Raw genomic sequence first — 15,071 nt, forward strand, 5'->3', positions numbered from 1 at the left:
TTAATCTTTTGCCTCTTTGCTTCCCCCTTCCCCTCCCCCCACATCTACAGTTCATCCTTTGATGTTAGTTTCTCTGCTGTTTGGCCTTTCACATCTTTTGTTCTCTCTGGGGACTGCCATTAACACTCTTTCCCCTTGATTTCTGTGGCCATTAGCACCCGGTTTCGCTGGGTTTCTGTGGCTATGACTCCTCTTCCATTCTCACTCCACAGTATAAATATTTCCCACTTTCTCTGTCTGTTGGCTCTGACAAAGAGTCATCGGACTCGAAACGTTAGCTATTTTCTCTCCCTACAGATGCTGCCTGACCTGCTGAGATTTTCCAGCATTTTCTCTTTCGTTTCAGATACCAGCATCTGCAGTAATTTGCTTTTATCCAGTGTTGAAATATGCAAGCTGGAGTCTCGCAATTTTCAGGTGAAAATGGAACTGAGTGTGTTCTGCACAGTTATCACTGCTATTAGGCAGTCAAATCAGAAGCTCTTTAAGGGACCACTGGAAACAGCTCACAAAACGGCTCAGGAAACTTTCAATGTTTTCTTTGGTGGGTCTAGAAGGAGTATGGGCATCCTTTCAGAACTGACCAACTACAGCAGCTTGCTTCTGGCTCAGAATGATACAAATGGCACACTGGAACCAAAGAAGTGCAGTCATTCCACCGGGTTTTTAGGCGTTTCACGTGATACTTTAAAAATACCATCCCAAGAGCTGAAACCCCACTGCAGGACTTCAGCACATAATCAAGTCTGGCACTTCACTGCAGTGTTGGGGGAGTGCTGCACTGTCTGAAATGCAATCATTAAATGAGAGTTCAAACCAAGGTCGCATCTATCTAGTCAGGTGACTATAAAATATCCCACAGTACTATCTGAAGAAGATTCTTCTGGTGTCCCAGCCAATACCATCACAATTAATTGAATTTGTCAGTTTTTGCATTGATGTCTTTGGGACCTTGTTATGGGCTATTTGGCGACCTAGTTTTCTTAATAAGTAACCATTTACTAGACTTCAAAAGCAATGTATAGGTTATGAAATATTTTAGGAAACCTGATGTTATCGAAGACATTACATTAATACAAATTTGTTTTCTTAATAAAGATATTTTTATTGCTTTCTAAAATATAGCCCATTAGATCACGCTGCTCAGAAATACAGATGGCCGGAATGACCATTTGTACAAGCAAGCAGAAAGTTGCCAGCAGCAATGGAATCATGTCCCAGCATCATCCACCTCTTATAAGACAAGCAATGGGACTGAACTGAAGGCGTTATATGTAGAAATTATCAACCAAACATGACCTAGACATTATATCAATGACACAACGAGGTTGAAATCAAGGACGAATTATATCAAAATGTGTAATGTTTATCTAGCAAGCATTCAGCTCGAAACTATCCAAAGAAACACAAGATGAGTCCATACAAAAATAATAGGAAACTAGAAACGTCCATTGGCAATACTCAGGGGCAAAGGCTTAATGGGCAGAATCTTACCAAAAATGGGGACGTGACAGTCCCAGCGAGAAAATGGAATCTTAGAATCTTGCACTTCTCAGAAAAAAAGGGAGTGGGCATAGTTAACGCTGTCACTCTGGTGAGGCGAGGACATTCAGAGATACTCAAACAGATCGGAAGGCTACATTTAAGGAGCCCAACCAGCATGCAGCCGAACAGCACCTAGGCCACATCCCGGAGGTCTCAGGGCTCTCCACCCTGACAGTCATCGTCGGCAGATTTCCCCCATCCCACCCCTCTCCCGACAATAATCACTGGCAGATCCCTCCACCCTCCCCCCTCACCATAGTCCACTCTCCTCCACTCCCCCCGCCCACCACACATATACACGCCACCCCCCCCCATGGCCAGCCACAAGGGTCCTGACCTGGCACTGCTCTGTGGCACAGGTTGGCACTGCCAGGTTGGCACTGCCAACCTGTGTCAGACATGTCCCTCTACACCCCCAGGGGCTATACTTTCCTCTGCAGCCTGGATGGATCCCTTCGACTACCTCACACCTGGCTAGACTTGGTGTAAATTATGCCGGCCAGACACCACACTGGCTCAAGGTCAAGATTCTGTGAGGGGGGAATGGCATGATAATGTATTAAAATGAGGTTCCCAGGTTCGCACCGCATGACTTGCACTCTACCACTGGCGAGGGTCGGGTGTGGGGGAGGGGGGGGGGGGTTTGCTGTGGTGGGGGGGGGTGGTTTGGAAGATTCAAAAAAACAATTACGCTGGAGAGAAGCAAGTTTTTCACTTCCCTCCGGATTTTGAACCCACACCAACTTTCTCACAGACAGGGAGCACTCAAAATCGCCCCACTATGACGTTTTTCTATATGTTATTTTAATGGTCATGTGAACATGATAAAAAATAATAAATAATAATAAATGGCCGGGATTCTCCAAGCCCGCGCCGGGTCAGAGAATCGCCAGTCACACCGAACATTCCCACCACGCCGCTTCAATGCCGGGATGCAATTCTCCGGCCAAGTTCCTGCTGAGTTCCACCGGCATGGTTCCAACGGCCCGCGGTGTCCGTCCTGGTGGGGGGGGCAGGGGGATCAGACTCCAGGCGGGCCTGCACAACGGCCAGGCCCGCGATCGGGGACTACGGATCGGCGGGCGCGCGCGATCTGGCACCCTACCTCATTCCGCGAGTGCCCGCTGTGTGGTTCCGCCATGTTGCGTGGAACCTGCGTGGAAACTGCCGTTGCGCACATGCGTGGACCCGCACCGGCAGTGCAGGGCCACGTATCAGCGCCAGAGCTGCGTGCTACACTCTGCCGCCGTGCTGACACCCTGCTGGCCACTGAATCAGCGCCACGTATCAGGGCCACGTATCAGCGCCAGAGCTGCGTGCTACACTCTGCCACCGTGCTGGCACCCTGCTGGCCACTGAATCGCTGGGCAAAGAGAACCGTTGACGCTGGCGTGAAACACTCCTGTGTTTACGCCGACGTCAACACTTAGCCGGGAGTTTGGAGAATCCTGGTCATTGTATCTGCTAGGATGGCATGCAGAAGAATCTCATATTTTTTATATGTCTTTCCACTAATCCAACCATTAAAAAAAATACAGTAGCTTCCAAATAAAAAACTTTGCAAATTATTCACAAATTTCAGTTTGTAGGAAGCACTTACATTTCATTTAAGGCTTTAACTCACAGTAACAATGCATTACCTGCTCAAGTACATGCTAACTTTCAATCCTTGCTTAATGATTGGTTTGTCTCCTTCCTTTATCATGGTCAAAAGCGCAGTTTGTATTTTGTCCAGAGATGATATCACGCCACTTGCTATTTTCATCATCTAATAAGAATGTTGACAATTACCATTATTTCTTCTAGCATTTCCAAAGACATTTTTCCCTTATTTTATCTACATCACACAGTGGGGAAGAGTTGTTTAGAGTAATGTGTACTTCTCTGACCAATAGTTTCTGATTCAGATGGTGTTAGTTGGCATTAGGATCACTGTATTGTTGGCAATCCACGTTATTTTAGTCTATTTGGTGCTGACCCGCTGAATTGAGTGGAATTCAAGCACTACAACTTAAATTTTGGAAACAATTTAAATCGAAACTTCAGCATTTATTCTTTTGTGGACAAGGATAATGGAGCCTTGTCCTTTTAAAAAACGAAGAAAGATTCTTCTTTCTATGTTTCCTGTATACTTTGTCAGGAAAATGGGGAATTATAATATTTTTATTTTGGTAATATCACTGTCATTTTTCTCATGCTCTGGGAAACAAGCTGGTTGTTGTAACTGGAATAAGAGACAAAGTAACTGAAAGGGTCAAAAACAACAGTAAAAGTGGTTTTGACAAGTTAATCAACCAAGAGGAAATTTAATGAGAATTTACACAGTTTTGAAGTGGGTTGTTTTAATTCAAAGGGGACATACACAAGTTGTAACAAAATGTAAGTCAGTGAGGCAAAGCAGGAACAGAACACTTCATTGATTCTTACCTGCAGAAAATGATGGAGGACCCAAATGGACAACATTCTGGGAAATAACCTCAGATATCCAAACTATCGCCCAAAAATAGACTTGAAAGAACTGAATTCAGGACATTTCCATTAGATCTGAATCCTGAACTCACAATTAATTGTTGTGTTATTTTGGAGGTTCAGGAATTTATTTTCTGCTTTTATATGTCTTGAAACAGGTCAAAGAATCATAGAATTCCTACATTGCAGAAGGAGGCAATGCGGCCCATCAAGTCTGCATGATCCCTCTGAAAGAGCAGCCTACTTAGGCTCAATCCCCCACTCTATTCTGTCATCCCACCCAGGGGCAATTTAGCAAGGCCAATTCACCTAACCCGCACATCTTTGGACTGAGATGGATTCGTTCTGGGTCAGAATTAATATTTATATGTGAACATAATTAAATGAAAGCAAGTAACAGAGACGATCCATTGAGATGTGATGGTGTTTATCAAACTTCTCATTTTCTGGGGTGCCCAGACAGTTCAGATCATCAAAGGGCTGTAAATTAGAAATTGCTGATTTTACTGTCAGCAAAGGCTCACAAGTTCAATTAATGAGCCTGCCAGAAGTAGAATTAATGCTGGACTTAGGCAGAGGTAATACAATGAACGATGGGTTGGTGCTGGGTCAGAGGAACTCCAGTGAATGATGGGTTGGTGCTGGGTCAGAGGTCATCCAGTGAATGATGGGTTGGTGCTGGGTCAGAGGAACTCCAGTGAATGATGGGTTGGTGCTGGGTCAGAGGTCATCCAGTGAATGATGGGTTGGTGCTGAGTCAGAGGTCATCCAGTGAATGATGGGTTGGTGCTGGGTCAGAGGTCATCCAGTGAATGATTGTTTGGTGCTGGGTCAGAGGTCATCCAGTGATTAATGGATTGGGCGCTGGGTCAGTGGTACTCTAATGAATAATGGTTTGGTATTACAGTATTGGGGTAATAGTTTTACAGAAACACTTCTGTGGGTGGATGTTTGGCTGGATGACATGCTGCGATCCATGGAATAAAAATAAATCATTCAGATTGTTTAGTTTAACTTTAGCTATTGTGTAAACACACTTTTATGTTGTAGCTGTTACTTAAGATACTCAAAAGTGCAGCATTTTACGATGTTCTCATTAAATCATCCATTCGAGGATATCTAAAGTAAGAAAGATGAATTCATATTGACATATATCGCATTTTGACAAAATGTCAGTCCCTGCATTTTAAAAGTAGTTCATCATGTGAAACATTTTGAGGTGTTTCAGCATGAGAGAAGGACTGAACATATTTTTACTTATTGTGTGTTTGTAATCCTGCATATATTTTCCATTTCTACAGTGTGAGTGGTACTCGTGCAGATAATTTACCATTTCAGTGGTGCTGCTAGTGGCTCCAGGTTTTGACTCCAAAACGCCTAACAATTGATCAGCTGTATGAAACAGAGAATTGGCAGCTGAGGCTACTTTTTCAGTGGAGTTATTGCCTTTATCTTTGAGATCCAACAACTGTGTGCACAGTGACAGTAGCACTTCACTGGCTTTTACCTGCACAGAAAGTTGAAGAGTCCAAGTAAGTAAAAAGAAATGAGAACCATCACATTGAATAAATACTTAAATCCTGTTGTCCTTTTCATTTTCTAGATTAACTGTTGAGATTCTGGAACTTCATTCACCTTTTACTGTCTGTAAGCGAGTGGTAAAGATAAATACTTCTAAATAGTGTCAAAAAAATCTGTAAGCAAAGTTCTGTGCTGACATTTCATAGTGAACCTAGTCTTGGTGCTCTTCTTTTTATGTAAGCAGCTTTCTCCAACTTTTGAGCTAGATCCTTTGAGCCATAAGAAGTTTTGTCACCAAAACAGAAGCCATCATTTTCCCGTCCCACCCGCCAAGGAACCAGAAATTACTGCCAAAAGTCAACGGCTCTGTTAAATCGTCCAACCCACAAGAGACAATTACCCCAACTGGCAGCACGGGAAAATCCCGACCAGGAAGGAAAATCCCGGCCATAAGCCGGGTCTGTTTTCGGGTCAGGAATCTTCCTCTGACGAAAGATCACAATTGGTTTAAGGACAGGTTTTCTGTCCACTTAGAGCCATTGGGGATGGAGATGGACAGCTGAAGTGTGGTACACATTTAGGCATCCTGAGATAGCCATCACTGAGGCAGCAGATTATCCTGAAAGAGAGATTTGCTCATTGTGCCAAAGCCTACTACTGCACCAGAAGGAAGTGAGATGTGCTAGGGGAGCTGGAGGCCCGCAACCTGGAACAGGCCTTCCCCACGCTTCATTGATGCCAACCTATATTTAATGTTGGAGGTTTGGAGAGGGAGGTTCTAGTCCAGGAGGGTGGCAGGAGCAGGCTACCTCCTCATGCAGCAGGAACATCTCTCTATCCAGCATCATCGCTCCCCACTGGAATCGGGACCTCGAAATTGACACAACGCCCGATGCCAGTGTTTAACGGGCCCTCCCTCTGCTCTGTTGCTAACTTTGGTGTCCCGAAAATTCGGCCCAGTATTAATTTGGTCAGTAATGTATTGCCTTGCTTGAATACTTATCACCTCTTTGCATATTTAGGGGCTCTGCTTAAACACTAAAACTATCCATGCAATCGTCCAATGCAAAGAGTTGAAAGGACTTGTTGTTAAATCAGTTCTTTCTCATTTGTCCTTCAATCATTTCTATCAAACACACCGGTTTAAATAAACCAGTATAAATGCCAAATAGTTACTTGCCTTGTTAGTTGTTCTCTGCAGGTTTATCATGATTGCTTCCCATTTTGATTGAATTTTAATACCTTAAAAATTGTACATTTCAATATCATATGACCTGGCCATGTTATTAAAGACTCACTAATTTTGCAAACAAACAGGCATTAATTCTATTTTTTGGGAGAGAAATTAGGAATATTGGGCAATGATTAACAATTATAGCTTGCAGCAGTGCTTTTTATGCTGCTGCATGTTCACAAGGGACGGCATCCAGACTCCTGAACCCTTCACTGAGGACTCTTCATCTACTCAGCCTGGGCTGGGTGAAAACTTTGGTCTGTCGCCCCATCATTTCCTGACTTCACCACACAACTGATGCAACTTTGCAGCGAATAGACATGTCCGAGCACTTTTTAAAAATCCTAGCCAATCCTATCTTGCTTGGCAAAGCCTTTAATGGGAGACGATTTTGCTGGAGGCAAAGGTTATCGAAATACCTTGAACGTAATTACAATATTGAAGTTAATAAATACTTATTTAAATTTGGCACTTTACTATTACCAAACATGCTGAATCCTACTTACCTGAACTGAAAATGTCATCTTATTGCTGCCACTAGTCAGATGATCCAGAAGTACTGACGCTTGCTCTAATTTTATCAAATCACTTGCACTTTTTATTGCAAAGGAAAAGTTTGCCATTAACTCTTCTGTCACCTTGTCACGATCCAAATGATTTCAGGAAAGAAGTAAACACATTTGTTAGAAATCATGGCATTTTCATTGATTTTTCTTTTTTAAACTATTCTGCAGTTAAAGAGAAGGAAACTTAACAATGTCCTACTCGATGTTCAGCTCCATTTGTATTCCATTGGACCATCGACTTCCAAGCAGCTGATGTGACAGTGCATAAAAATGTTTATTTTTACTTTTACTGTTGAGATTCTTCAACACAACGCACTGTATTTACATTGTGAGACCAATTCTAGAGCACCATGACAGCATGAAGACTTGTGCATGTGTGAATTTGTCTTTTGCTATTACATCAGTTTTTGCTATTTGTTTTTTTGGTTGACAAACATTCCAAACCATTCAGGTACAGAATACCCAGCTAAGAGGCGATGGTTCTCACCTGTGCAGGAGAAACTGTGCCAACTTTAACAATACTTTAATGGGATGTGGCATCTCTGGCTAGGCCAACATATGTTGGCCTTCCCTGATTGCCCTCGTGAAGGTGGTGTTCAGCCGACTTCTTGAACCGTTGCAGTGCATCCACAGTGCTACAAGGGAGGGAGCTCTGGGATTTTGACTCAGTGACAGTGAAGGAACTGTGTTAGATTTCTAAGTCAGGATTGTGTGTGACTTGGAGGGGAACTTCTATGTGGTGGTGTTCCCATGCGCCTGTTGCCTTTGCCCTTCGAGGTAGCAGAGGCCATGGATGGGATTCTCCGTTGCCTGACGCCGACATCGTAATCGGCGATTGGGCGGAGAATCCACTCCGATGCCCAAATCAGGGCCGGCGCTGGTTTGCCGCCGGTCAGCCATGCTCCGCATCCTCTGAAGTTGCACCGCTGCTAGTCCCTCACTGTTCCCGGAATCGGTGAAGGTTCGGCGCTGATTTTTGGGTTGTAAAATGTCCGCGAATTCTCCATTTGAGCCGGCAATCTGCTGCTGAAGCGGAGAATCCAGCCCTATGGGTTTGGAGGGTATTGTTGAAGAAGTTTGATGTGTGCATCTAGTATATGATATAAAAACATTTGTGGGATACAGACAACCAAACTGCAGTGTAATGTTGGGAATAGCATTAGACAGGAAATCAGAGACGCCTGTGATAAAAGAGCATCTGTGATTATGGGTGACTTTAATCTGCATATAGATACGGGGCGGGATTCTCTGATCCTGAGTCTAAGTATTGATGCCATCGTAAACGCCGTCGCTGCACCAGCTGCCGATGCCGGCGCAGTGGGACCGGTGCCAATGCGAACAAAAGAGGCCCCCAGCCCGAGAGGCCGGCCCGCCAATCGGTAGGCCCCGATCGCAGGCCAGGCCACAGCTGAGGTTCCCCCCTCCCCCCGGGGTCGGAGCCCCTCTCCCCTCCCACCAGGCCGCCCCGGTGTCTCCGAGGTCTCGCCGGGTAAGACCACACGTGGTCTTCTCCGCGGATTTTCTGCGCGACCGCGCGGCCCATCCCTGGCAGAGAATCGGCAGGAGCTGCCGCTCTACCCACGCCGGCCAACTGTGCCGGCGCCAAGGGCGCTGATTCTCCGCCCTCTGGAGAATCGGCGGCACCAGTGTCGGGGCGGCGTTGCGCGATTTGCGCCCGTCCCGGTGATTCTCCGGCCCATCCTGGGCTGAGAGAATCCCGCCCACGGTGAGTCAAATTAGTCACAATAATATACAGGAGGAATTTCTGGAGTGTATACGGGATGGTTTTCTGAACCAATATGTTGAGGAACCAAGAAAGGAACAGACCATCTTGGACTGGGTGTTGTGCAATGAGAAAGGATTAGTTGGCAATCTACTTGTGAGCAAACCCTTGGGGATGAGTGACCATTATATGATAGAATTCTTTATCAAGGTGGATAGTGAAGTAGTTGATTCTGAGACCAGGGCTGGGATTCTCCCCTACCCGTCGGGACGGGGGTTCCGGCGCAGCGGAGTGGCACCAACCACTCCGGCGTCGGGCCTCCCCAAAAGTGCGGCCCGCGCCGAAGTGGGTGGCGCCACGCCAACTGGCGCCAAAGCCGCGCCAACGGCCTTTGACGCCCGCCGCCCGGCGTCAGGGCTGGCCGAAAGGCCTTCGCCGGTTTGCGCATGCACTGGTGCGTCAGCTGCCGTTGACGTCACCACCGGCGCATGCGCGGTGGAGGGGGTCTCTTCCGCCTCCGCCATGGTGGAAGCTGTGGCGGCGGTGGAAGAAAAAGAGTGCCCCCACGGCACTGGCCTGCCCGCCGATCGGTGGGCACCGATTGCGGGCCAGGCCACCGTGGGGGCACCCCCCGGGGTCCGATCGCCCTGCTCCCCCCCAGGACCCCGGGGCCCGCTCGCGCCGCCAATCCCGCCGGCACCAGAGGTGCTCCAATTCCCGCCGACAGGAGAGGCCTGTCAGCAGCGGGACTTCGGCCCATCGTGGGCCGGAGAATCGCCGCGGGGGTCACGCCGATCCCGCCGATCGGCACGGCGCGATTCCCATTCCCGCTCCCGCCGATTCCCGGGTGGCAGAGAATTCCGGCCACGGCGGGGGCGGGATTTACGCCGGCCCCGGGCGATTCCCCGACCCTGCGGGGGGTCGGAGAATTCCACCCCAGGGTGCTGAATCTCAATAAAGGTAACTATGATGAAGCATGTTCTGGTTATGATGGACTGGGAAACATTACTGAAAGGAAGGACAGTGGACAAGCAATGTCAGCCATTCAAGGAATGAATAGGTGAACTCCAAAAGTTGTTTATTATTATTTGGCTGAGTAGGAAGGGAACTGTGGCCAAACCATGGCTTACAAGGGAAATTAGAGATAGTGTTAGATTCAAAGAAAGGCATACAGACTAGCAAGTAAAATCAATAAATCTGAAGATTGGGAACAGTTTAAAATTCAGCAAAGGCAGACCAAGGGATTGATTAAGAAGGGGGAAATACACTATGAAAGTAAGTTCGACAGAAACTTAAAAACTGACTGTAACAGGTGCTCCGGTTTCCTCACACAGCCCAAAAATGTGCAGGGTAGGTGGATTGGCTATGCCCCTTAGTGTTCAAAGACGTACAGGTTAGTTGGGTTACGGGGATGGGGCGGAGAAGTGGGCTCCGATAGGATGTTCTATCGGAGGCTCGATGGGCCGAATGGTCTGCCTCTGCGCTGTCGGGATTCTATGATAAGTTATGCTGGTATTACACAGACCAGACCAATGTCAAGGCCAGTCCTGCCGTGTTAGTCACCCTGTCTTAACCATGCAATGGAATCAGTTCTCAGATTAGGGACTATTCCTGGCTTTTGAGAACTAACTGAAGGAAACAATATTAGCAAAAGCTAACTATATAAGAATGAAGCTGGATTACTTACCTCAAAAGAGTGTGTTTGCATCCAAAATATGAAGATATCCAATGGATCGTTAATCGCTGTAACACTTAAATCTGACGTGATGGAATACTTTGGGGAAGAAGAAAATATTGTAGTGACACCCCGTGACTCTGTAACTGAAATAAATGCTGTAGGAATTCCTGTACTTGTGAATTTTTGTGAAGGGTAGTCTGAAGTAAGTGGAACCGTTGGAATCAAATTATGTGAAGACGACAATATTATTGGGGGTTTTGTGCTGATGGATTCTGGTGGACAATTGCGGTCAGCTTCACTACTTTTCCTTCTGTCCTTGCACTTTTTTTTCTTTTTGGCTCTTTTTAACTGTAAGTAAACAAAAATAATTATTTGCTAAAATTTCAGAAAATAAAGCGGCCGAACACACAGGTCGGAATTCTCTGTCCTGGTTTGCGGCTGGGATTTTCCAGTGCCACTGGAGCTGAATGGAGTTTTGGCTGGAATATCAAATTTTCCGTTCTCGCTCAGCAGGTCCTGCCATGGGTGAGAGCGAGACTCTCACGCGAATTTCATCTGATCACCGTCGTTCAAGTTCCTTATCAGCTGAGCTCGTGCTAATATTCAGTAGGACAGCTTATATGAAGATGGGATTTCATTATCGGTTTGAAATTAATTGTAATGTGTCCATTTAAAATTTGAACTCTCAGTGTTGTGTTTAGTAAAGTTTAAATTACGGGTCAGGATTTAACAAAATAACAACCTATATTTATATAGCGGCCGGGATTTTCCGTTTCCATTCGTGTCGGACGGGTCTGGCGAGAGCAGAAAATATCGCAAGAAGGCCAAAGTCACGTTTCATGTTGGTGCATCAGCAGGAAGCGATCGTTCCCATCCCCCATCAGTGACAGGCCACGTTTCCCACCGTTCAATGTCAGGAACCTCATTGTGACACACTAATCAGGCCCATAAACTGAAATAATTCCCCAACGTCAGAAAATGCGTCCACGGCGACGTGATGTCAGAACGGCATGATACATAGCGGATCTCTGAAGGTGAGCACCTGTGAGCAGTGTTCCAAGTGGAGCTCAGAGCACAGCACTCTGTGTAGAGTGTTTGCCAGGGTGATGTCAGGGGGTGCAAATTTGATGTCCGTTTAATGCCATGGTTTCCAGAGGAGTGACGGGGTGGTGGTGTTGGGGTGGTTGCCAGAGGGATGCACCTGGATGAATAATGTTTCCGAGTGTGTTTGCTGTGTGCTGAGACGGCCTTTAAAAATGGCCTCTGCTCTCACCCCTTCCTCTCCCTCCCAGAACCAGAATATGGTCCCCCTTGTCCTCACTTTTCACCCCACGAGCCTCTGCATTAAAACAATCATCCTCTGCCAGTTCCGTCAACTCCAGCATGATGTCACCACCAAACACATCTTCCCCTCACTCGCCTGTCAGCATTCCACAGGGACCATTCCCTTTAGGATACCCTAGTCCACTCCTCCATCGCCCCCAACACCTCACCCTCTTCCCACGACACCTTGCCATGCACTCGCAGAAGGTGTAAAACCTGCCCCTTCATCTCCTCCCTGCTCACCATCAAAGGGCCTAAACACTATTTTCAAGTGAGGCAGCACTTCACGGGCACCTCCTTCAATCTGGTCTATTGTATTTGCTGCTCCCAATGTGGTCTACTCCACATTGGGGAGACTAAACGCAGACTGGGTAGCCGATTTGCAGAACACCTTCGGTCCGTCTGCAAGTAGGAGACAGACCTTCCTGTCGCTTGCTATTTCAACTCTCATATCCACATGTCCATCCTTGGCCTGCTGCAATGTTCCAGTGAAGCCCAGCGCAAACTGGAGGAGCAACACCTCATCTTCGATTAGACACGTTACAGCCTTCTGGACTTAACATTGAGTTCAACAACTTCAAGACTGTGAACTCTCTCCTCCACCCATTTTTATTTCAATCAATTTATTTCCATTACTTCCATCGATCTGTTTTTCCCTGAACATTTTCCCCCTTCCCCTGACCCCACCCCACTTGGGTCGTCTGTTCCCTGTTCCTAGTTGCCCTTTGATACCTATGTTCTGCCATTCACACATTCTAATCACTTTATGTGCCACTATCAGCACCCTTCGTAGCCTTAATCGCCCCCATTTACATCTCCACCGATCGCTGCCCCTCTATCCAGCCCCAGTGCTCCAAGCCCCTCCCCCCACAAAACACCTAAATCTGACCCTAATTCCAGTTCCCTCCAGCTTTGACAAAGAGTCATCTAGACTCAAAAGGTTAGCTACTCTCTCTACAGGTGCTGTCAGACCTGCCGAGATTGTCCAATATTGTCTGTTTATGCTTTAAAAACAGTGCCTAGATCATCGAAGCGCTGAGTTGATGGCAAAGCGGGCGAGTCAGGTGGCGCACACCAGCGATACGACATGGAACCCACGCCTGTCAGCTTTTTCTGCTAAGTCCCGCACTACATGGCGTAAAGAGGCGTCATTGCCATCGGCGGGCCCAGCACCGCTATTCCCGCTCAACATTGGACTCTGCTGATAGTAGAGAACATCTTGTCCAGTACATTAAGTCCCAAGGCACTTTAAACAACGTGCAGTGTGTTTTAAGGTTGACTTTAATTATCATCTGAAAATAACATATCATATTCAAATCCCTCCTGGAGTAACATTTAGCAGATTGGATAATCAAATACCTACTGACTTATTTGGCACCAATGTGTGATATGATCATCCTAATGGCTCTGGATGATGGATTTATTCAAAACTACTGTAACTATAAGTTATTAGGATGTGTGCGCAATTGTTTCTTTTTCCAGAAAGATATAACAAGATTTTAAACTGTTTGGCGGTTAAAAATGTCTCCGACAACAGAGAGAAAAGCAGGATTCTCAGATTCGGGTATCTGTTTAATGGCTGTTGAACTGGTGTAATAAGATTAAGTTGTTGCAGGGAGGAATGAATGGATAATGCCGATTTTGTACCGCAACCCCCCCCCTCCCCCACCCGCACTCCCCATCACAACATTTAGTTAGATGACCAAACCAGGAATGCACTTTCATCCTCTCTCTTACACCATCGATTAGCAGATTCGGCCAATGTAAGCAATAAGACATGACTTACAGGTTTGATATACATTGTAAAATCATGTAGGTTGGCAAACGTTAGGAACCCTGTTGTAAGTAGGGATTTGACATTATTTCTGGAGATGATTTCAGTTATGTATGAGTAATAAAGTAATGTGCATTTACTTAATAAAACAGCTTACCCTCATTAATCTATGTTTCCTCATGAGAGGACCTGTAAAAGTAAATGGAAAAGGTCAAAAAAATTAATCATACCTGCCGAACATGTATACTATAATATGTTGAATGTCTAATGCAGGGCACTTGAAAATAATTTGCTACTAAAATTAATTTAGCATAGTGGAAGTTGAAAAACCTGCCTTATTTGGTCTATATATTACCTATTCAACAAAGTGAATTAGAACTTTGCAACCTTAATGACAGAGCACTACAAACTCATAGGGAACCATCTACTGACTGAGCCTGCCGGAACCGGATTGCGACACGGCCAGTAGATCCTGGGAAAGGCCTCCTCCCGGAATTCCCAACGGCTGCTACGCCTCACGAGATCTAACCAGATCTCGCGAGATGTCGTGATCTGGATCCCGCCCAGTCTCGGATGGCTAAGTGAGTTTAAGAAGCCTCACAGCTGTGCTCGCACTGAATCTGCTGCAGAGTCCGGCCAATGGTTTTTGTGCCCTGCCCATGAAAGTGGGTGCCATCATGAAGGCATACACCTGGCACCACATTAGTAATTTGATGTTACACCCAGTGGTGGGGGAGCTCTTCACTCTCTAGTCCTGGTCATCCCCGAACCAAGATGATATGAGGGCATCCCTAGCTCTTTGGCCCATGCAGGTCCTGGCCATTGCCTGAGGTTCTCCCTCCTCATTCTCAGTGGGTTGCCTCTTGCTGCCTTCCTTGACCTCCTCTTCATCCAAGGAGACATGGCGCTCCTCCATCTCCTCCTTGTCAAGCTGGTCTCCCTGCTGCAGTGGCAGGTTGTGGAGAGCTCAGCGTACCACACCACTATGATGCAGGATACCCTCTGGGGGCTAATTTGAAGGCTCCACCCAACCAGTCCAGGCACCGGAACCACATCATGAGCAGTCCAATCGCCTGCTCGATCAGCTCGCAAGATGATGGATGAACCTCATTATGGTAAGTCTCAGTGCGTGTTTCTCGCCACCACACTGGTATCATCAGCCACCTCTTGAGTGGTACCCAATGTCCCTGAGAAGGCATCCCTCCAGTCGTTGCTCTCCCTCAAAGATGGGTAGGATC

General features: G+C 46.5%; 1 protein-coding gene across 1 annotated transcript in view; it reads right to left on the reverse strand.

Moving 5' to 3' along the window:
* Positions 1-15,071, reverse strand: part of LOC119970875 (polycystic kidney disease protein 1-like 2) — a 137,541-nt gene that overhangs the window by 92,859 nt on the left and 29,611 nt on the right. Inside the window, exons 6-10 of the mRNA XM_038805984.1 lie at positions 13,991-14,022; positions 10,746-11,084; positions 7,276-7,407; positions 5,345-5,521; positions 3,186-3,313 (exon numbers count right to left, since the gene is read on the reverse strand). Of these exons, the coding sequence (XP_038661912.1) occupies positions 3,186-3,313; positions 5,345-5,521; positions 7,276-7,407; positions 10,746-11,084; positions 13,991-14,022 (808 nt within the window). The remainder of the gene's footprint in view (positions 1-3,185; positions 3,314-5,344; positions 5,522-7,275; positions 7,408-10,745; positions 11,085-13,990; positions 14,023-15,071) is intronic.

This window comes from Scyliorhinus canicula, chromosome 9 (assembly GCF_902713615.1).
Source record: "Scyliorhinus canicula chromosome 9, sScyCan1.1, whole genome shotgun sequence".
Taxonomy (NCBI): Eukaryota; Metazoa; Chordata; class Chondrichthyes; order Carcharhiniformes; family Scyliorhinidae; genus Scyliorhinus; species Scyliorhinus canicula.